Source organism: Sarcophilus harrisii, chromosome 6, assembly GCF_902635505.1.
Source record: "Sarcophilus harrisii chromosome 6, mSarHar1.11, whole genome shotgun sequence".
NCBI lineage: Eukaryota > Metazoa > Chordata > Mammalia > Dasyuromorphia > Dasyuridae > Sarcophilus > Sarcophilus harrisii.
The window spans coordinates 133,592,273-133,615,656 of record NC_045431.1 but is presented as its reverse complement, the minus strand read 5'-3'; the positions used below and the strand labels follow the sequence as shown (position 1 = coordinate 133,615,656).

The following is a 23,384-nucleotide window of genomic DNA, read 5'->3' as shown; positions in this document are numbered from 1 at the left end:
TATTATAGCTTTTTATTGACAGAACATATGCATGGGTGATTTTTACAACATTGTCCCTTGCACTCACTTCTCGTCCAACTTTTCCCTTCCTTCCCTCTAGATGGCAGGCAGTTTCATACATATTAACTATGTTAAAGTATATCTTAGATACAATATATGTGTGCAGATCCATACAGTTCTCTTGTTGCACAAGAAAAATTGGATTCAGAAGGTAAAAATAACCTGGGAAGAAAAACAAAAATGCAAGTAGTCCACATTCATTTCCTAGTGTTCCTTCTCTGGCTGTAGCTGATTCTGTCCATCACTGATCAATTGGAACTCAATTGGATCTTCTCTTTGTTGAAGATATCCACTTCCATCAGAATACATTATTGTTGTTGAAGTGTATAATGATCTCCTGATTATTCTCATTTCACTTAGCATCAGTTTATATAAGTCTCTCAAAGCCTCTCTGTATTCATCCTGCTGGTCATTTCTTACAGAACAATAATATTCCATAACATTCATATACCATGATTTACCCAACCAGTCTCCAATTGATGGACATCCATTCAATTTCCAGTTTCTAGCCACTACAAAAAGGGCTGTGTCCCAGTTTTCCCGCATCCCCTCCAACTTCATTACTATCTTTTCCTGTCATTTTAGCCAATCTGACAGGTACTCATAGTGGTATCTCAGAAGTGTCTTAATTTGCATTTCTATGATCAGTAGTGATTTGGAACACCCTTTCACATGAATAGAAATAGTTTCAATTTCATCACCTGAAAATATAGTCTGTTCATATCCTTTGACCATTTAATCAATTGGAGAATGGTCTGATTTCTTATAAATTAGAGTAAATTCTCTTTATATTTTGGAAATGAGGCCTTTACAGAACCTTTAACTGTAAAAATGTTTTCCCAGTTTATTATTTCCCTTCTAATCTTGTTTGCATTAGTTTTGTTTGTACAAAAGCTTTCTAATTTGATATAATGAAAATTTTTTATTTTGTGATCAGTAGTGATCTCTAGTTCTTCTTTGGTCATAAATTCCTTCCTCCTCCACAGGTCTGAGAGGTAAACTGTCCAATGTTCCTCTAAGTTATTTATAATCTCATTCTTTATACCTAAATCATGAAGACATTGTGATCTTATTTTGGTGTACAGTGATAAGTGTAGGTCCATGCCTAGTTTCTGCCACACTAATTTCCAGTTTTTCCAGCAGTTTTTGTCAAATAGTGAATTCTCATCCCAAAAGTTGAGATCTTTGGATTTTTCAAACACTAGATTGCAATCGTTATTGACTATTTTGCCCTGTGAGCCTAACCTATTCCACTGATCAACTGGTCTATTTCTTAGCCAATACCAAATAGTTTTGTTGACCACCGCTTTATAATATAGTTTTAAATCAGGTACAGCTAGACCGCCTTCATTTGATTTTTTTTTCATTAGTTCTCTTGAAATTCTTGACCTTTTGTTCTTCCATATGAATTTTGTTATTGTTTTTTCTAGGTCATTAAAATAGTTTCTTGGGAGTCTAATTGGTATAGCACCAAATAAATAGATTAATTTAGATAGTATTGTCATCTTTATTATATTCGCTCGGCCTATCCAAGAGCACTTAATATTTTTCCAATTATTTAAATCTGACTTTATTTGTGTGAAAAGTGTTTTGTAATTTTGCTCATATAATTCCTGACTTTCCTTTAGTAGATTCCCAAATATTTTAAGCTATTGACAGTTATTTTGAATGGAATTTCTCTTTGTATCTCTTGCTGTTGGATTTTGTTGGTGATGTATAAAAATGCTGAGGATTTATGTGGGTTTATTTTGTATCCTGCAACTTTGCTAAAGTTGTGGATTATTTCTAATAGCTTTTTAGTAGAATCTCTGGGGTTCTCTAAATTTACTATCATGTCATCTGCAAAGAGTAATAATTTGGTTTCATCATTACCTACTCTAATTCCTTTGATCTCTTTCTCAATTCTTATTGCCAAAGCTAGTGTTTCTAATACAATATTGAATAGTAATGGTAATAGTGGGCAGCCTTGTTTCACTCCTGATCTTATTGGGAATGGTTCCAGTTTATCCCCATTACATATGATGCTTACTGACGGTTTTAAATAGATGCTCCTGACTATTTTAAGGAAAAGTCCATTTATTCATATACTCTCAAGTGTTTTTATTAGGAATGGATGTTCAGTTTTATCAAATGCTTTTTTTTGCATCTATTGAGATGATCATATGGTTTTTGTTAATTTGGTTATTGATATAGTCAAGTATGCTAATAATTTTCCTAATATTGAACCAGCCCTACATTCCTGGTATAACTCCTACTTAGTCATAATATATTATCCTCAGGATGATTTTCTATAATCTTTTTGCTAATATTTTATTTAAGAGCTTAGTATCAATATTCATTAGGGAGATTGGTCTGTAATTTTCTTTCTCTGTTTTTAACTTAGCTGAGTTAGGTATCAGTACCATGTCTGTGTCATAAAAGGAATTGTGGGACTCCTTCAATCTCTATTTTTTTACACATAGTTTATATAGCATTAGAGTTAATTGTTCATTAAATGTTTGGTAGATTGTAAATGTAGATTGTAAATTTGTGTGGTCCTGGGGATTTTTTTCTTAGAGGGTTGATTAATAGCTTGTTCTATTTCTTTTTCTAAAATGGGATTGTTTAACCAATTTACTTCTTCCTCTGTTAATCTGGGCAAGTTATATTTTTGAAGGTATTCTTCCATTTCATTTAAGTTATCGAATTTATTGGCATAAAGTTGGGCAAAATAACTCCTAATTATTGCTCTAATTTCCTCTTCATTAGTGGTGAGTTCTCCCTTTTCATTTTTAAGACTAACAATTTGATTTTCCTCTTTCGTCTTTTTGATCAGGTTTGTCTAAGGGTTTATCTATTTTGTTGGTTTTTTCATAGAATCAACTCTTAGTTTTATTAATTAATTCAATAGTTTTTTTACTTTCAATTTTATTAATTTCTCCTTTTATTTTTAGAATTTCAAGTTTAGTTTTTAACTGGGGGTTTTAATTTGTTCCTTTTCTAGCTTTTTTAGCTGCAAGCCCAACATTGATCTTCTCTTTCTCTATTTTATGCAAGTAGGCCTCTAGAGATATAAAATTTCCCATTGTTACTGCTTTGGCTTTATCCCACACATTTTGGTATGACGTCTTATTATTATCAATTTCTTGGGTGAAATTATTAATTATGTCTATGATTTGCTGTTTTACCCAATCATTCTTTAGGATGAGATTATTTAGTTTCCAATTATTTTTTGGTCTATCTTCCCCTGGCTTTTTTATTGAATGTAATTTTCATTGCATCGTGATCTGAAAGGGATGCATTTACTATTTCTGCCTTTCTGCATTTGAATTTAAGGTCTTTATGTACTAATATATGGTCAATTTTTGTATAGATTCCATGAACTGCCAAGAAGAAAGTGTATTCCTTTCTGTCTCCATTTAGTTTATCAATTTTTGCTTTTGCTTGATCTGAGATCAGGATGGCTTCCCCTGTTTTTTTTACTTCACCAGAAGCATAGGAGATTCTGCTCCAGCCTTTTACCTTTACTCTGTATGTATTACGCTGCTTCAAGTGTGTTTCCCGTAAATAACATATTGTAGGATTCTGGCTTTTAATCCAGTCTGCTAACCGCTTCCTCTTTATGGGGGAGTTTACCCCATTCACATCTGTAGTTAAAATTACTAATTCTGTATTTCTTGCCATCTCGTTAACCCCTACTTATGCTTTTTTCTTTTCTTTCCCCCTTACTCCCCTTCTGAGTATTAAACTTGTGAGCATAATTGCCTTTCACAGCCCTCCTTTTTTAGGATCCCTCCCCTGACCTTAGAGTTTCTCCAATTTCTTACCCCTTTTCCTTTTAATTTCTATATTCCCTTCTGCTTGGCTTACTCCTTCCCTTTTCCCCTCCCACATTTCAATGAAGTAGGAGAAGTTTCTTTATAAATTGAATATATCTAATATTTTTTTTTCTTTAAGCCAATTCTGATGAGAGTAAGATACATACTGTGTTTGTCCCCCCTCCCTTCTTTTCCTCCGATATAATAGATTTTCTTTGCCTTTTCATGAGATGTAGTACTTCCACTTTACCCTTTTTCTGATACAATTTCCTTTCCATTTCTAGTTTCTAGAACAAATTATACATATGTTCTTTATATATCTTTATAACAGAAATATAGTTCCCAAGATTTCTTTTTACCTTTTTATTTTTCTCTTGAGTCCTATATTTGGAGATCAAACTTTTTGTTTAGTTCCTGTTTTTTCATCAGAAATAGATGAAATTCATCTATTTCATTGAATGTCCATCTTCTTCCCTGGAAAAAAAATGCTCAAAAATTACAGACCACTTTTCACACAAATTAAGTCTGATCTAACCAATTGGAAAAATATTAAATGCTCTTGGATAGGGCGAGCAAATATAATAAAGATGACAATATTACCTAAACTAATCTATTTATTTAGCGCTATACCAATCAGACTCCCAAAAAACTATTTTAATGACCTTGAAAAAATAACAACAAAGTTCATATGGAAAAACAAAAGGTCAAAATTTCAAGGGAATTAATGAAAAAAAAATCAAATGATGGTGGCTTAGCTGTACCAGATCTAAAACTATACTATAGAGCAGCAGTTACCAAAACTATTTGGTATTGGCTAAGGAATAGATTAGTTGATCAGTGGAATAGATTAGGTTCAAGGGATAAAACAGTCAACAAATATAGCAACCTAGTCTTTGACAAACCCAAAGATCCCAGCTTTTGGGATAAGAACTTACTGTTTGATAAAAATTGCTGGGAAAATTGGAAACTAATATGGCAGAAACTAAGCATTGATCCATACTTACGCCATTACACCAAGATAAGGTCAAAATGGGTTCATGACCTAGGCATAAAGAATGAAATTATTAATAAATTAGAGGAACATAGGATAGTTTACCTCTCAGACCTGTGGAAGGGGAAGGTTTTTATGACCAAAGCAGAACTAGAGATCATTACTGATCACAAAATAGAAAATTTCGATTATACCAAACTGAAAAGTTTTGTACAAACAAAACTAATGCAGACAAGATTAGAAGGAAGCAATAAACTGGGAAAATATTTTTACAGTCAAAGGTTCTGATAAAGGCCTCATTTCCAAAATATATAGAGAATTAACTCTAATTTATAAAAAATCAAGCCATTCTCCAATTGAAAAATGGTCACAGGATATGAACAGACAATTCTCAGATGAAGAAATTGAAACTATTTCTAGTCATATGAAAAGATGCTCCAAGTCATTATTAATCAGAGAAATGCAAATTAAGACAACTCTAAGATACCACTACACACCTGTCAGATTGGCTAAGATGACAGGAAAAATAATGATGATTGTTGGAGGGATGTGGGAAAACTGGGACATTGATTCATTGTTGGTGGAGTTGTGAAGCGAATCCAACCATTTTGGAGAGTAGTTTGGAACTATGCTCAAAAAGTTATCAAACTGTGCATACCCTTTGATCCAGCAGTGTTACTACTGGGATTATATCCCAAAGAGATTATAAAGAAGGGAAAGGGACCTGTATGTGCACGAATGTTTGTGGCAGCCCTTTTTGTAGTGGCTAGAAACTGGAAACTGAATGGATGTCCATCAGTTGAAGAATGGCTGAATAAATTGTGGTATATGAAAATTATGGAATATTACTGTTCTGTAAGAAATGACCAACAGGATGATTTCAGAAAGGCCTGGAGAGACTTACACGAACTGATGCTAAGTGAAATGAGCAGGACCAGGAGATCATTATATACTTCAACAACAATACTAGATGATGACCAGTCCTGATGGATCAGGCCATCCTCAGCAACGAGATCAACCAAATCATTTCTAATGGAGCAGTAATGAACTAAACTAGCTATACCCAGAAAAAGAACTCTGGGAGATGACTAAAAACCATTACATTGAATTCCCAGTCCCTATATTTATGCACACCTGCATCTTTGATTTCCTTCACAAGCTAATTGTACAATAATTCAGAGTCTGATTCTTTTTGTACAGCAAAATAATGTTTAGGTCATGTATACTTATTGTGTATCTAAGTTATATTTTAATATATTTAACATCTACTGGTCATCCTGCCATTTAGGGGAGGGGGTGGGGGGGGTAAGAGGTGAAAAATTGGAACAAGAGGTTTGGCAATTGTTAATGCTGTAAAGTTACCCATGTATATATCCTGTAAATTAAAGGCTATTAAATAAAAAAAAAAAAAATGAAAAAAAAATGCTCATTTTGGCTGGGTAAGTTATTCTTAGCTACATACCAAGTTCCTTAGCCTTTCGGAATATCAGATTCCAGGCTCTTCAGTCCTTTAATGTGGATGGTACTAGATCCTGAGTAATCTTCATTATGGCTCCTATATATTTGAATTGTTTTTTTCTAGCTGCTTGTAGTATTTTTTCTTGGTCTGATAGTTCTGGAATTTAGCCACAATATTTCTTGGAGTTTTGATTTTGGCGTCTCTTTCAGTTGGTGATCGATAAATTCTTTCAATGTCTATTTTACCTTCTGTTTGTATGACATCTGGGAAGTTCTCTTTGATGACTTCCTAGAAAATAGTGTCTAGGCTCTTTTATTCATCATAATTTTCAGTCAGTCCAATAATTTTCAGATTATCTCTCCTAGATCTATTTTCTAGGTCTGTTGTTTTCCCAAGTAGGTATTTAACATTTTTTTCCCATTGTTTCATTTTTTTGATTTTGCTTGACTGATTCTTGGTGTCTCCTCGAGTCATTCATTTCCATTTGTTCAATTCTGATTTTTAATGATTTTCTTTATTTACTTTTTAAATTTCTTTTTGTAAATGTCCAATTGAGTTTTTAAGTGAGTTGTTTTGTTCTATGGAAATTTTTTTCCATTTCACCAATTTTATTTTTTAGAGAGCTATTTTCTTTTTCCAATTCACTAATTCTGTTTTCCTTGGAATTGTTTACCTTTTCCAATTCAGTAATTCTGTTTTTCAGGGATTTGATTTCTTTATCCACTCTATCTTTAAATGAGTGGGATGACTTATCCAGACTCTCTTCCCAAGCTTCCCTTTCCTTTTCCCATTTTTCTTCTAGCTCTTTTGTAAGAGCCTTTTTAATTTCTTCAATGAGAGTCTTTTGTGATGGGGACCAGATCATATCCCATTTTGGGGATTCATCTAGAGAGAATCTGTTTTTAGTCTCCCCCGGGTTTGAAGTCTGCTCTCTATTTGTATAGAAGCTATCTATCGTTAGAGTGTGCTTTAATTTTTTGCTCATTTTGACAAAAAAAGAACCAAAGAAAACAAACAAACAAACAAACAAACAAAAAAACAAATGCAATGTGCTTTTTTTGGGCAGTATGGTGTTACCAAGCTTCCTCTACAAACTACAGGAGGTAGCAATGAAGCATAAGTGGAACAGCAATGACTGTGCTGTGTCTGCAAAGCTCTTACTCTCTGAGACTCTGAGAGTGTGCTGAGTCACTCTGGGTGTTGGGTAGGTGTGGTCAGGTCCCGAAAGACACCAGTATTTAGGGATTGAAGTCTTTACCCCCTATGTTTGTAGTTTCTCTGCTGATCTGCTGACTTGCTGCCAGGGCAAAGAAGTTCACACTGGGTAAAGTTCTCTCCACAAGTTTTCCAAGGGCTGAGACTACACCCCACCCCCTCCAGTCTTCTCAGTGTGAGCTGCCTCCCGTGCTCTCCTGCTCTTGCTGCCTGCTTGCAGTCTGCGCCTGGTCTAACCATCCCTGCCCGCAAGCAAAAACAGACCTTTTCTGGTAAATTCCAAGGATATCTTCTGTTGGTAATGTATTTGTGGGTTTTTTCAATCAAGCACTAATTCTGAGGCTGTATCATGAAAAAAAAAAAGTATTCTGAGGGCAAGAAAGAGCTTAGATAAATGTGTGTGTTTTCTCTGGCATCTTGGTCTATATGTTGAATTTTCTATTGAGTTCAGATTTGTTTGCAATAAAATTCTGAAAATCTGAAAATTCATTGAATGTCCTATTTTTCCATTCAGTGTTATACTTAATTTTTCTGGATATAATATTTTCAGTCATAACACTAATTCTTTTGATTGTCAATTTGTCAAAATTCTAAGACCTGCGGTCTTTCATTATAGCCCCTGACAGGTCTTGTGTTATTCTAATCATAGGTCCAGCATATTTGAATTTTGTTATTGTTGTTATTTTTTGTAAAAATTTGAGCTTTTGAAATTTAGCAATGATTTTCCTGTTTGTTTTTCTTGTAAAAATCTCTTTCAAGTGGTGATTAGTGGATTTTTTTTTTCTATTTCTACTTTCCCCTCTTGTTCTTTTTCTTTATTTCTTGTATTACTGTATCAGTTTTCTTTTTTTTTTTTTAGACATAACTTTCAGGTATCCAGTTATTCTCATATTTTCTCTTCTTGATCTGTTCTCGAGATATGTTGTTTTTCTTGTGAGATCTCACATTCTCTTCTACTTTTTTCATTTTTTTATGTTTTGTTTTATTATTTCTTGGTTTCATAACTTCACTGACTTGCCCTTTCCTGATTCTAATTTTCAGAGTCATTTACTTCCTTAAAACTCTGGATCTCCTTTTCTAGTTGAATAACTTTTCTTTTTCATAATATTCTTATTTTTCTTGGGATCGTTCTTAATTTTTTCCCTCAATCTCTCTCATTTGATTTCAAGTCTTTTTTGAGTTCTTCTGTGAATTCTTTTGAAGCAGATAATCTTTTAACATTAGTCTTTGAGGTAAGAGAGGCTTTTTTTTTTTTTTTACTCCTCTGAAGTATCCTCCTCTGAAGAAGAAGCCTTATCTTCCCTATTCCTATAGTCCTTTTCTGTAGTTGAGTTCTTTCTCCATTGCCTGATCATTTTTAAAATAAGAGCTTATTGATAAAATCATCTCTAGTCCTTGGGTGGGTTGCGGGATGATACCTCTTGCTTTACTTCAGTTCTCCCGCCAATCTAGAACCCCAAATTAACTTCACCTTCTTGTAACTGCCAGCAGCCAGCAACTACTTTGTCCTGCTACTTCTGCGCTCACCAACCTGGCATGTGTTGGTTTCTTCTTGTCCAGGGCAGTGACTCAGCAGCAGATCTGGGTCTGCCATTCCTTATCAGCAGAGATTTCCTCAATCTTCCCAGACTCAGATCCTTGGACTTCCCACACTGTCTTAGAGATGAAAGTTCCTATGGTAGGCTGGGGCTACCTCTGAACCCAATTAACCCTAGGACTCCCCACTCACTGTTTCAGTGAAACTAGTCTGGAAGTGTTTTCACTTTAAACTGGCCAAACCTCTGTCCTAGGTTCTTTACTCAGATCTTCTCCAGGTATCCAGGAGGACTGCTGTTATGCTCCAACTCTCATTTGTTTTTCATGGGTCTGCAGTTATCCTGAGGCTCAATTTTCCTTTGTGGAAGAAATCTGGAAAACTTGAAATTCTCTGACCTACTCTACCATCTTCCCAAAATCATCCTCTCAAAGTCATTCTTAAAACAATACTGTTATTACTGTGTGCAATGTCTTCTTGATTCTGCTCATTTGTTCTTTATTCTGGATTAATCTCACTTGATCATAATTTGGTCCATGTCTCCTATGCAATAACAAACCTGCAATAATGAAAACTAAAACAAGAACTCATCATTCAGAGGCTAGGAATGCAAAGGTTGAATCTAGTTACAAATGGCCCAGCTTCTTAAACTGTGAGTCAGGACCCCATATGGAGTTTTATAATTGAAAGTAAGGTCATGAATTTATTATTAGATGTTTAATTTGGACCCTGCTTTATAGATCTACATGCCCAAAGTTATGCAAAAGTTTCTTAGGCAAAAAGGGGTTACAAGTAGAAAACATTTAAGAAGCCCTGACCTATGGGGAAGAGTTGAATGTGATGACCTGAAAAAGTATGCATTGAGCCAGGAAAATAACATTAAGGTCTCTCCAAAAGAAATTACATAAAGAAGGTCTTTGCTGAGAGGTGTTGGTTGACTTTCTCAAAGTTATAAACTGGTATCAGAGACATGACTTAGTCATATTCTTAATTTCAAGACTAGTACAATCCACTATGCTACCTAGTTGAGTTGTGTGTATGTATATGTTTGTGTGTGTGAATTTGTGTGTGTGTGTGTGTGTGTGTGTAAAGACATTACTTTGCAATTAAAATAAAAGTTCTTTGAAGCTAGATAGCAATAGGATTTATCCAAAGACTATTTCTCCTATCTATGATAGTAATAGGATACATCCAAAGAAAGCTGCATGGAGAAGGTACTTGTCCAATAAAATGATGGCATAATCTAGAGATAACTTTACCGGTCATTTAATTTGATATCCTCATTTTATAAATAAGGAAACCAAGGTCCAGAAAGGTTAAGTAAATTGCCTAAGATCATACAGAAGGTGACAGAACTGATTTGAACTCAATTCATCTCCAAATACATCACTTTTTCTACTGTGTCATCCTACCTATCACCTTGTAAGTAAAATAAACATTGTATTTCTACTTTTAAATTTAAAAAAAAAAAATAAGCCATTGGAATGGCCTGTTAGGAATATAAATCATGAGACATACCTTCAATTAGCGAGTCTTTCTTTTGTGATAGATTTTCAGTTGCATCCAACTCTTCATGACCCCATTTGGTGTTTTCTTGATTAAGATAGTGAAGTAGTTTACCATTTCCTTCTCCAGTTCATTTTTACCTGTGAAGAAACTGAGGATTTCCTCAGGGTTAAGTGATTTGCCCAGTGTCATCCACACACAGTTGAGGTCAAATTTAAACTTGGGTTTTCCTGACTCCAGGCTCAGCATTCGATACCTTGAATCACCAAGCTCCTGTAGGTCTCTTCTATTGTTCACAAATCTCAATGAGAAAAATAACTTTAGTTATCATTTGAATTTTATAGAGGTAATGGGGAATAGTCTTTAGCAGTCAAGGAAGAATATTAGGGTTGTCTTACTTAGACAGTGCCTACCGTATATTTAGCTTATCATTCACTGTTCTTATTGTAAAATTGTCCCTATTGTCAAAATAGAATTCTCTATCTCGAAGATGATTCCAATAGAAACAACTTTATTCAGCATTAATCATTCTGCATGCAGAAATTTAACACATATCAACCTCCAAGAATTACTCTCATTTTAGGAGCGGTATTTCTAACTGTTCACATGAGCAGGGGAATAGTACTCTAATATGCATTGCATGTTATATAAATTAGATATTTTTCAGTGAGAAAATAAAATTGAAAGCGCATAAATAATCCTTCTCTACAACTGACAAAATAGTTGCTTATAGGGAATTCTAAAATATGATCATCTTCCTGGTATAGCAGCAGGCACCTGTGAGATTACAACCTGCTTAACCTTAGGTCCCTCTAGAATTAAAAATGAAAAATCCAACTTCTATCTTCTTTCTATGAAAAACAAAAGTAATATCATTCAAAAATACTAAACTACTATGGGATAGTAGACTGAACACTAAGATTCTTGTATAAGTTTCCCAACTTCCCTTGGAAAAGTGAACCACAAAAAACTCACATAAGTAGTTGTTAAAAGGAAAATGCTTTTATGGACAACAAAAAAATGTCTTTAATATTCATTGGCAGACTGTAGCTCTATAAAAAGAATCACTATGTTGATGAGCTAAATTATTTGTTGAAATGACTATTACACTGAAGAATGTCTATCAAAATAAATTTTGTAAACTTTATTTCTTCTTATGTTGAATTTTTAATCTATTCTAGAATTCAGTTTTTTTATATTTAATGCATGTTCCCCCAAATAAATAGCATGTTGTGAAAAAAATGGTTTTGTTAAATTTTAATTCTATGTATTCAAAAAAAGTATATAATTGAGAAAACAAGCACATAAATTATGTGTGCTTCTATATTTGTGTGTGTCTAGGTACAAAGTTGGCCAATGGATTTTTGTTAGTACTTTTTACTTAGAAGATGTAGTTCGGTTTTAAGAACGCCATATTCCTATCACCAAAATATGGCTTATTTATCCCTTCATGATTGAAAATTGTTAGATTCTCCAAATTGTGATCTGAGGTAGTTGACTTTCTTGGAAATAGGGTTTTTCCCAAATGTCAATTTGTAAGCTAACTAGATAGACTGAAATTTCCCTGTCCATATATGAAGTAAAAGGTAAAGGCTCCATAAACAAACAATTCTCCTCCTTGTTCTGCATCTTTTTTTAATGGCTCAGTTTCTCTGCCCAATGGAAGTAATGATTTTTTGCTAGGAAATGATGTGATCAAAGAAATAAAACACGTCACTTAATATAATTTCTATCCATAGATCTCAAAAACCAAATGTTTTAAGAATAAGGAAAAGTTTTGGAGAAAATATCAGAGTATAAGATATATTGTGCTGACTTAAAGAGGGAAGAAAGCAAAAATCAATACAAAAGAAATAAATATAGGAAATTACAAACCCAAAAACATATTTATAGATATTTATTGGTTTATAGTCTTAAATATAAAGGAAAGAGAATGACTGAATGCATGAGAAAGAAATAGCTCAGCACAAAATGTACAAATAATACTCTATTATTCAGGAACATATTATGGAAACTGTGCTTTATTTGGTCCTTGTGTTTCTCATTTCCCTCCTTTTCTTCAACCTTTTGAACTGAATTACTGATTAACACTTCAACCATTAATTGTTGAATATATTGCTAACTGGTGAGCAAAGATAAAAAAGTAACCTTCCTTTATTGTTGCTGTTACTCAATATTTTTGACATTAGAGAGGGAAACTATTGATGGATACTATAAAAATGTACTGCATTACATGTATTAAATATCTTTGTACCTTCCATCCCATTACACAAATAACTAAAAATTGACTACAATAGATTAAGTGAAAGATGTAGGGAAAAGATCCGTGATTATTGTTGGTAGGTTGTGAAGTTCAATAGATTTGGAAAATCATAGTGAGAAAATAAAATTTTCTCACTATGAAAATGAAAGTACATATTTACTACATATATAAAGTATCATTACTATTCTGTAAAATTATTAGCATTTAATATGTATTAACAAATTTGATTGACTTTTCTCTCTTTCCCCTCCCATTTTCTCTTTTAAGATATCTTTAGAGAACAGCCTTGTGGATGGCCCTGAAGCAAGCCAGATGGAACAGGATAGAACCAACCATATTGAGGGCAATAGATTAAGTCCATTCCTGATACCACCACCTTCTCACATTTGTCAGACAGAGTCACTGGCAGTGAAGCTACAGAATGGCAGTCCATTAACAGAGAGGCCTCATCCAGAAGTAAATTGTGAAAATAGGTGGCTATCATTCAAGAGCAGTTATGGAATGCCCCCTGCAAAGGAAAGCCAGAATAATTGTGTCAGCCCAGACTTCATGCACGAAGATAGAGAATATCCCAAGTGTATGCAAAATGGGGGAATAAAACGTACATCTAGTGAGCCTTCTCTCTCTGGAATCCATCAGAACAAGAAAGTGAAACAAGATCAAGATATCAATGGGGAAAGACATGACTTCAGGGGAAACCAAGAAGGAAATAATCAAGGTGAAAACAGCAATCAACCAAATGTCTCCAATTCATGTAACAAGGTGCCTCTGAACTTCACAGTTCAGGAAGAATTAATCTCAAATTTTCCCTGCTCTGCAAGGCATAACTTCAGTGAGTCTGAAAACTCACAACTTAAAAATCAAAATGAGCAGGAGAGGAAAAATGCTAGTTACTCAAACAAGAACATTGTATTATATCTTAAAAACAAGGCAGTGCCAATGCCTAATGGTGCTACAGTTTCTGCCTCTTCTATGGAAAACACACATGGTGAACTCCTGGAAAAAACACTGTCTCCATATTATCCAGATCGTGTTTCCATTGCAATGCAGAAAACCACATCTCACATAAATGCCATTAATAGTCAGGCTACTAATGAGTTGTCCTATGAGGTCACTCATTCATCACATACCTCAGGGCAAACTAACTCCCCACTGACCTCAAACTCTGAGCTGCCTCAAGTGCCAGCTGCAGTGGTGCCTGAGGCCTGCAATGCTGATAACTCCAGTGTACCAGCTACAATGCCAGATAGTTATCCCCTTCAGAAGCCAGAAAAACAGGTGCAACAACAGAAATCCATTTTTGAGATAAGTCCCTCTCCAGTAGAGAGCCGTAACCACCAAGGAACCCCAGAGCTGGTACCTGGTGAAGAATTCTGTCTAGGTTCTGACAACAACCTGCAAATTCCTGGTGACAACCCTGATGGCTATACAAAGCAAACTGAAATGAGTGGAGCTTACTTGAGGCAAAACTCTGTGTTTGCTAAGGATTCTTTCATTGCCACTACTCCTCCACCACCACCCCAATCATCTCCTCTTCCTTTTCTTCTTCCTCTTCTACCTCCTCCTCCTGTTTCTCCTCCTCCAGTTCCACAACCTCCCTCAGAAATGGAAAGCACTCTGCATGATGAGGTGACAGAAAAACCCCATCACTATCCCAGCCAAAGTGAAGAAAGTCTTCTAAGGGAAATGAAGAATGAGGGAATGTCAGAAGGCCCTATGTCTCAGAATCCTGACCTATCCACATGTGCTACCAAATCTTTAATGTTTCCAGAAAAGCCTCAGAATAACTGTGTCCACCAAAATGAAATATCAGCTTCCATTATGACATTGGCAGTTCCCTTGTGCTCTGAGGGAAAAAAGCCAATATCAGAACAGCCCAATCAACAACCAGAAGTCATTGAAAGTGGTAGAGATCTCCAGCAACACTATCAGAAGTTTATCAGACAAAAAGATCAAGAAGTATCAAGTGAGAAGGAAAGACAGGAGGCAAAAGAGCATGTACTACAAACTCAGTCATACCTGAAACCAGGCTGGATTGATCTGAATTCCTCTCACTTTCATCAAGGAGAGTCTCACCCAAAATCTAAGGAAGAATTATTGAGGATGATGCTTCAATATCAGTCCAATAAAATTGATCAGATGACCTCAAAACAGTATTCCAGGGGCCCCAACATATCCAAAGGAACACAAGGGCAAACTTATATCCAGAAAATGGTGCAACAGGATCAGATGCCCCAGAAGTACCAAATGGAGAATGCCCAAGTGCAGTTTCAGGCCCTGATGGACCAGCTCCAAAAGCATTCACCCCAAATGCCCCTCCCTAAGATAGAACCTCCACTCCAAATCCATATGCAGGCACAATGCATGCCAAAATTTCATTTTCAAGCAAGACCAGATTACCAAGTTGAGAAACCCTTAGACCCATCACTGAAACAGCAGCACTTGAACCTTCAGGCTGCAGAAACTGAGCCATTCTTACCCTCACACCTGTCACAGCCTTCATTTCAGAAACAGGCAGCACAAGCAAAATTGCCTTTAAACCTTCCTCTCACTCTTAATCATCAGCAGCAAAAAATTAATGGGAAGAATAAAGAAGCAGGGCTCCAAATTTTTCCTCATTCACATGGCAGTAATGAGCAACAGAAAGAAAGGCCTTCCTTTGGTCAGATGAAAAGGGAGGAATGCCTTCACTCTGAAAATCAGTACAGTAAGTCTGATGAGTTCCCATCTCATAACACACATGTAGGGGTAGAGCAGGTACACAATATCAGTAGTAAAAACTCTTCTTATGGCCAGATGCTGAAATCAAACATAAACACACAACTGTCATGCCAAAACAATATATACTTGGCTTCAGAAAGGAAGGAAAATACCAATAATTCTGAATTCTTCATAGGAAACAAAACACAAGACTTGCAACATATTCAATACTTTCCAAATAATACAACTTCAAAACCAGGTGTGTCTCATAGGTGCTTTCAAGAACAGGCACATAATTTGCAGCAAGCATCTCCCCATCAACAGTTACCACCTCAGCAGCCACAGGGATATCACAATAAGAACCAAGACTTGCCTAGCAAGCAAATAACTCAGGACCTTCAGCAAAGGTACTCATTGCATCACCAACCAGCTGCCCTAGCTTTACCAGAACAGAGAGCAAATCACATTCAATCACTTCCACAAAAAGACTTCCAAAAGCATGCTGCCCTACGGTGGCACCTCCTGCAAAGGCAAGAGCAGCTACAAGCTCAACAAGCCAAGACTGAGACTTGCCACAGACAGATGCTCAAGCCAATTAAGGTGGAAGCTGGAGCTAAGCCAAATGCCTGTATGAGTTCCTTGGCAGGACCATCAGAGATCAAACCATGGAAAAAGGCTGCAAAGCAAGAAGTGCAGCACTTGGGGTGTGATCAGTCACAACAAAAGAGCATCATTGAGACCATGGAGCAGCAGCTGAAACAGATTCAGGTTAAGTCCCTGTTTGATCACAAGGCCCTTACAATCAAGTCACAAAAGCATGTGAAAGTAGAAATGGCAGGACCAGTCACTGTGTTAACTAGAAATACCAGTGCTTCAGAACTTGATGGGCATAACCCAACATCAGAACAGCAAGCAACTTCTTCTGAAAAAACACCCACAAAAAGAACAGCTGGTTCTGTTCTCAATCATTTTTTAGAGTCACCTTCCAAGTTACTAGATACACCTATAAAAAATTTATTGGATACACCTGTCAAGACCCAATATGATTTCCCATCATGCAGTTGTGTAGGTAAGTGCCAGAAATGAAACTGAAACACATGGTGTTCATCCAGAATTAGCAAATTTGCTTTGAGATGTGAGATTGTCTTTTTTAGAACCACATCAACTGGCAGTTTGTAGAGGATCATAAAAATCTGAAGCTTACATTTTTGTCCTTTCAATTAAAGATGCTAGTGTTATACATGAAGAACATCAGAACTGTACTAATTTTTTTTCCAAAACAGTTGTGCATGTTCATTTATTTTATGTTCAAAGCCTTTTTAAAATATGTGTTTCTGTTTGGGATTATACAATCTGTTTAGCCCTTTGCATCCCATTTCCTCGTGAGGGAAACTATGAAAAGAAATCTAATGAAATGAGAAGATAGTATCTTAGAAAAGTTCATTTAGAAGTTTTTTTAATCATTGTTGAATTTGGCATTTTTAAAAGATTCATTTTTTATTGAGATGGAAACAAATCTCCATTCTGCTAATGAATTATGAAAAATGATAGCACAAACTTTGAAAGTATCTTTTGTTAGGTATTTATGTCCCAAATGTTCTCCCCCATGATTTTTTTATTATTCTTTTCATTTTACCTTTAAAGTAGCATGCATTTAATAATCAAGTTAGTATCTTTTTAAAAAACTATATTTTGATTAACAATATATCTTGATATATCCTAGAGATATAGGGGGGCCTTTATGTCTTTGAGTACAGGATTTGTGGTTGGGAAAGAAAAAGAATCAAATCCCAAATGCTTCCCTTTTCTGATATTAAAAGACATGTTATTCGAAAGGACATTAAGAAATGACATACTGGGTCTGACTAACGATACACCCAGATTAATGTTCTCTTTCTGACAATGATACCAAAAAACATTTTGTAAGGGGAATGGATTAAATGAAGACTAAAACTGTATATTTTTTTCTTTGTGTGGTCAATGCTAACTACATACATACCTCACAGTAGTCTTTTATAGCTGATGCTAAATAAATTATAGTCTAGACTCCTTCATTCTCTTCTCTTATCCCCCAACCCCCACAATACCCAAAGCAAATATATATACATACATATATACATGTTACATATATGTGTAATTTATATACATATGTGTATGAATGTATATTGTTTGCTGAGAACAACAAGGGGACAAATAGACCATTCTATATGGAATATTGCTCCAGTTTTTGTCTTGTTTTATTTCCTGTACAAATCATTCCACACTAAAATAGGAGAGTCTAAACAATGAGATTGAGTTAAGTCTTCTTAATATAAAAGAATTCTTTGAATAAGGAAGTAAATAGTCCAACTTTGATGTTTGGCAAAGCAGAAGGAGAAATAGAGATTCTTAAAGAATACAATTAAATTCATCATTGAAGATAAATTTTATTAATGTATAACAATCCAGGTGACAGACAGCTTTTAAAATTTTTTCATTTAAAAATGAAAGTTGTGGTGGAAGTGACATCTAATATGTTCTAATTCCCAGCACAATTTTTCTAATTCAGTTCTATTTACTTGATCACTCTCCCACTAAAAGGTCAATGTTTTTCCTCCCCATCTTTGCAATGCACATTAAAATATTATTTTTATCCAGCTGCCCTCCTTATTAATCATTTGGCATAATTTCTGGAAGAAGATCAGTCAACTAATTTGCTCATCCTGTAAAAAATTTTCTCTATTATAACAAGTCACCTTTAGGGCCCTTAATGTGCAGTTGGGGGATAAGCTTTGTGAATGTAGCCTTTACACTTAGTATAATTGAGGTCTAAAATAATAATCTTCTATTATTTCAACAGAGCAAATTATTGAAAAAGATGAAGGTCCTTTTTATACCCATCTAGGAGCAGGTCCTAATGTGGCAGCTATTAGAGAAATCATGGAAGAAAGGTAATTAACACAAAGGCACAGGGCAGATTAACGTTTATCCTTTTGTGTATGTCAGAATTTTTCCAGGATTTACATACAAAGAAGTAAACAATTGTAAATCAAATAATTATTGGTAGGCTTAGCTAGTCCAGTGTTGCCAACATTACACACTGTGCTATTCACCAGAGAGTCACAATATTTGACAGGACTAATAGTTTGTTAGCTGGCACAGACTGCCCACTTTGAGGTGTATGCCAGAAAGCCCAGGCAAGAACAAGAATTAGCCAACCTGAGAGGCACAGGAGTGTTGGCAGGAGCTGAAAAGATAGACCCAGATCTGGCTTTTTCCTGCTGATGATAAAACATGAAAGAAAGGGGAAAAAATGAGATGATACACAAATGCAGAAGTGAAATGGAGACAAATTTACCTTCAATTGCCAATTAGCAACTTCCTAAGAAAGTTGCCATTTATGAACAAAGAAGAAAATGTAATACATGGCATATGACAGAAAACTGTTTATAACAGCACTTCCTTAGCTGTTAGTTTTGCATGCAGAATGATTTCCCACAGTCTACACAAGCTCTCTATATACGTAGCCTGCCATTATGAGAGTGATCCATGAATGTAAGCTTCTATAGCCTCTATGTCTTAGATTTCAATGAGGGTGGTTGAATCCCTGCATAATTCTACACCTAGGATGCCTTTTCCTTATTAATATTTTATCTAATTGTTAAGATTCATTATGATGCCTCAGACAAAAAGAAATGCTTAGCTGGAGTCTTACCTCATTCCTTGCTAGCAAGTTCCAATGCTAGCTCATAAATGTATACAAATGTACTAATGACCCATTCCCTAATGATCTGCTAGTATTAGTATGTTTCATTGAATGCTTGGTTCATTAACAGGAAATACCCTAAGTGTAAAGGAGAAATAGAACCCATTGTGTAGGGTTATCTTTGCTTCCAATATGCATGTCTAAGAGTTTGTCTGTGTACTAAACTAGACCATTGAAGGAGAGCAGTGGAAATAAAGGTTAACATCCAAAATTTTTTTATGAATTATGTAAAACTTCAAAATTTCTACATTGAGTAGTGAAACAAAAATAATTAAGTGCATGGTTTAGATGATTCCATTTAAACAAAATGAAAGGAAGCCTTATGGTTTGTATGATTTTATATCAGAATAAGCTCTCAACAGCTGTCATCTAATTAGCACTATTTCCAAATTGGTCATTTACAGCTTCTTAGTATATCTTCTACCAAGAGAAATAAGATTGAAACAATTTATTCTTATGTATTTTGAATGGCTCAGATCTTATTTCAGGATCCTCAAACTTTTTAAATAGGGGGCCAGTTCACTGTCTCTCAGACTGTTGGAGGGCCGGACTATAGTAAAAACAAAAATTTTGTTTTGTGGGCCTTTAAATAAAGAAACTTCATAGCCTTGGGTGAGGGGGATAATCATCCTCAGCTGCCCCATCTGGCCTACAGGCAGTAGTTTGAGGACCCCTGTTTTTTTTTAAAGTAAATAGTAGAATCCTTTTTTAAAATGTTTTGGTCATAGAATTGGATGTACTCTCAGAGTACATGATTTTGTTTGACCACATTACCAGGTCCATATGCTGACTGTGTGTGTGTGTGTGTGTGGTGTTTTGTGTTTGTTTCTGTTTTTGTTTTTTAAGGTTTGGACAGAAGGGTAAAGCTATTAGAATTGAGAGAGTCATCTATACTGGTAAAGAAGGCAAGAGTTCTCAGGGATGCCCTATTGCCAAATGGGTAAGTAATATAAGACAAAGTATCAGAGTACTTTGATTAATCCCATTTTAGAAATTCAGTTGCTCATCCCAAGAAATGACTTGAAAACTAGTATCACTTAGTAGTATATATTATATATGACATTTTATAGCCTGTGTACCTCCTATGACAAAAGCAGGATATTTAAAATATGTAATGTTATGTTTTTGCATGTATACATACATATATTACATGTATATATGTATATATACATATACACTATAAAAATGTGTGGATAAAGATATACAAACAAATTGGACTTTTTAAAATTAAATTTTATTTTCTTTCAATTAACAAGCCTATGATTTTCTTTCTCTCCCACATTTCCCTTATCTTCAATTTTTAAAAAATCCTTGTAACCAGTCTGTATAACCAAGCAAATTCCCATGTTGTCCCTGTTCAAAATTACATCATTCTGCATTTTAAGTCCATCAACCAGTGTCAGCTCCTCAAGGGACTGTTTTTACATTTTCTTTGTATATCCTTCAAGGCTTATCCCAATACCTCATATTTAATAGTTACATAATAAATTCTTATTGATTGGGTGGGTAGGGGATGAGAAAGAAATGAACTGGTTAGCAATTGAAATTTAATAGAATATTAATTTAATAGAATATTATAAAAGTAAAAGGTATCTGTAGATAACTGCTCAGAGTTTAGTCCTTCTAAAAATGTAAGCCCATAGTGATATCATTACACTGATAACAGCTGGCATTTATGCATTCTTAGATTTGCAAAATGTTTACAAATATTATCTCGTTTTATCCTCCCAACAGCCCTAGGAGTTGGGTATTATTGCAATCCCCATTTTACAAAGGAAGTAAAAATTAAATTAACTTCCCTTGGGATCACACAGCTAACAATTGTGCTCTATCCAGTCCAGTGCTCTATCCAATGAGCCATTTGGCCTTTCATTTAACAAAGAAGGAAAATGTTCCTGTGACCCAGCACTAGATATACTGAAGCTAGCATTACTAACAATTAATTGATACATTGAGCTAAACAATGAAAAGTTAGGTCTCCCTAAATGTCTTGTTCATAGACAAAGTGAGAAGCCAGTGCCCTTATACAAAAAAGCAAAGAAAGTTAGTCAGTCTGATGAGCATAGTTCCAATTTTGAAACATATCTGAACTGTATAAATACATATATGTATATTGTATTTAACATATACTTTAACATATTTAACATGTATGGGATTACCTGCCATCTAGGGGAGGGGTGGAGGGAAGGAGGAGAAAAGTTGAAACAGAAGTTTTTGCAAGGGTCAATGTTGAAAAATTACCCATACATATGTTTTGTATATAAAAATCTATAATAAAAATATATTTTAAGACAAAAAAAAGAAACATATCTGAACATGTGACTGTGCTTTTATATACTTCAATTAACAGTGTTTTCTTTTGTTGTCTCTTCGGGTTGGTGATATTTCTTTGTGTTGGGGCCGAAACTGTGGTCTATGTAGGTAGTTCGCAGAAGTTGCAATGAAGAAAAGCTACTATGTTTGGTACGGGAGCGAGCTGGCCATACCTGTGAGGCAGCTGTGATTGTGATTCTCATCCTGGTGTGGGAGGGAATCCCACTCTCCCTTGCTGACAAATTATACTCTGAACTTACTGAAACACTAAGGAAATATGGCACTCTTACCAACCGACGGTGTGCGCTAAACGAAGAGTAAGTGAAGCCAGTTGCAATTCTTTTCTTCACTTATTCAATGAAATACAACCAGCATTCTAGAGGTTCTGTTGGAATTGGCTCTTGTTCTAAATGAAATAGTTGGAAGGCATGGGGAATCATGAGACTTTAGCCCCTGTCCCTGCTTTGTCTCAATGGTGAGTTAAGAAAGACCCCGTTTCTATATTTTGTAATATGAGAATTGAAACACTCAGGCATGCTGCATGAAAACAGTTTGAGATTATTCAAGATTTTGCTAACAGTTACCAAAAAAGGAGAGGGGTATTATTTGTATTTGAATAAGAATTATAAGAAATATGTCTAAGAATTAAGTGAAGATGATTGGAAATCAAGAGCCATAGCACATTTTTTTGTATCTCAAAGCATTTCTGTGATCTCTTCAAGTGATCTGAGTCTCCCCAATAAAAAAAAATCTGACTAAGACCTCCATAAACAGAAGACAATCTGCCTATGAGTTTGAAGAGGTACATTTTTTGGTGGTATATTAATACATGGAATGCAGACCTGGAATCAGGAAAACTCGTCTTTCTAAGTTCAAATCTGGCATCAGACACTTACTGTGTGACCTTGGGCAAGTCACTTAACCCTGTTTGCTTCAGCTTCCTCATCTATAAAATGAGCTGGAGAAGGAAATGGCAAACCACTCCCGTATCTTTGCCAACTGTATCTATATATGCACATATACAGAAAGAGCAAAAGAGAAGGGGAGGGAGAGAAAGAGTAATCCACAAAGTGATAAATTGGAGCTCTAATGTCTGGAAGAATTATGCTTTAAGGAAAAAAAAAATGATTTCAAAAACTGGGTGGATATTATAGTCATTCATAGCTGTCCTGACACGATTTTGATCAAAACAGTTGTTATTAGAAAGGCTTATGATAGCCATAATAAATTAAAATATTCTTTCCTTAGAAAGGAAAGACTGAGAGTCTTCAGGATTATCATTCTGGCTCAAAATTATATACAGGAAAAAAAGATACATTCTATGTATACTCAATTATCTGAGTTTTTTTTCTATTGCATTCATGCTTATGGAAAAAAAAATATCATAGTATTACTGTACATAGAAGAAACTTCAGAAGACATCTATCTCAAACCCTTCAGTTTATATATGAGGACACATGAGTTAATTAGAAGAGTTTAATTGACTCACACAAAGTTCACATGGGTTGTAAGCATCAGAGGTAGGATTTGAACACAAGTTCAATAATTATTTATTTAATCATTGCCCCCTACTTCTATAAAACTTTTGGTATAATAAAATGAGCCTTCACTCCACTCTTGTGCTCAAAACAGAAGTCATTTTCATTTCACCTCATAATAAGTGAGCATTTATTATGAGGTGAAATGAAAATGACTTCTAACCACTAATAAAGAGGATATTTATCATGAAATTCAATTGTAATGCTTTGACAAGTATGTATTATACCTATATTCAGTTCTACAATTCATAAGTTTTTCCCTA

The 23,384-nt window shown here is 34.9% G+C and overlaps 1 protein-coding gene across 4 annotated transcripts in view; it reads left to right on the top strand.

The window, feature by feature from the left end:
• Positions 1 to 23,384, top strand: part of TET2 (tet methylcytosine dioxygenase 2) — a 182,437-nt gene that overhangs the window by 125,043 nt on the left and 34,010 nt on the right. For all 4 annotated transcript variants that reach the window (XM_031941926.1, XM_031941925.1, XM_031941923.1 and 1 more), the window contains 4 exons: positions 13,093 to 16,594; positions 18,365 to 18,455; positions 20,117 to 20,210; positions 21,692 to 21,900. In XM_031941926.1, coding sequence (XP_031797786.1) covers positions 13,138 to 16,594; positions 18,365 to 18,455; positions 20,117 to 20,210; positions 21,692 to 21,900 — 3,851 coding nt within the window. In that variant the 5' untranslated portion in view covers positions 13,093 to 13,137. The remainder of the gene's footprint in view (positions 1 to 13,092; positions 16,595 to 18,364; positions 18,456 to 20,116; positions 20,211 to 21,691; positions 21,901 to 23,384) is intronic.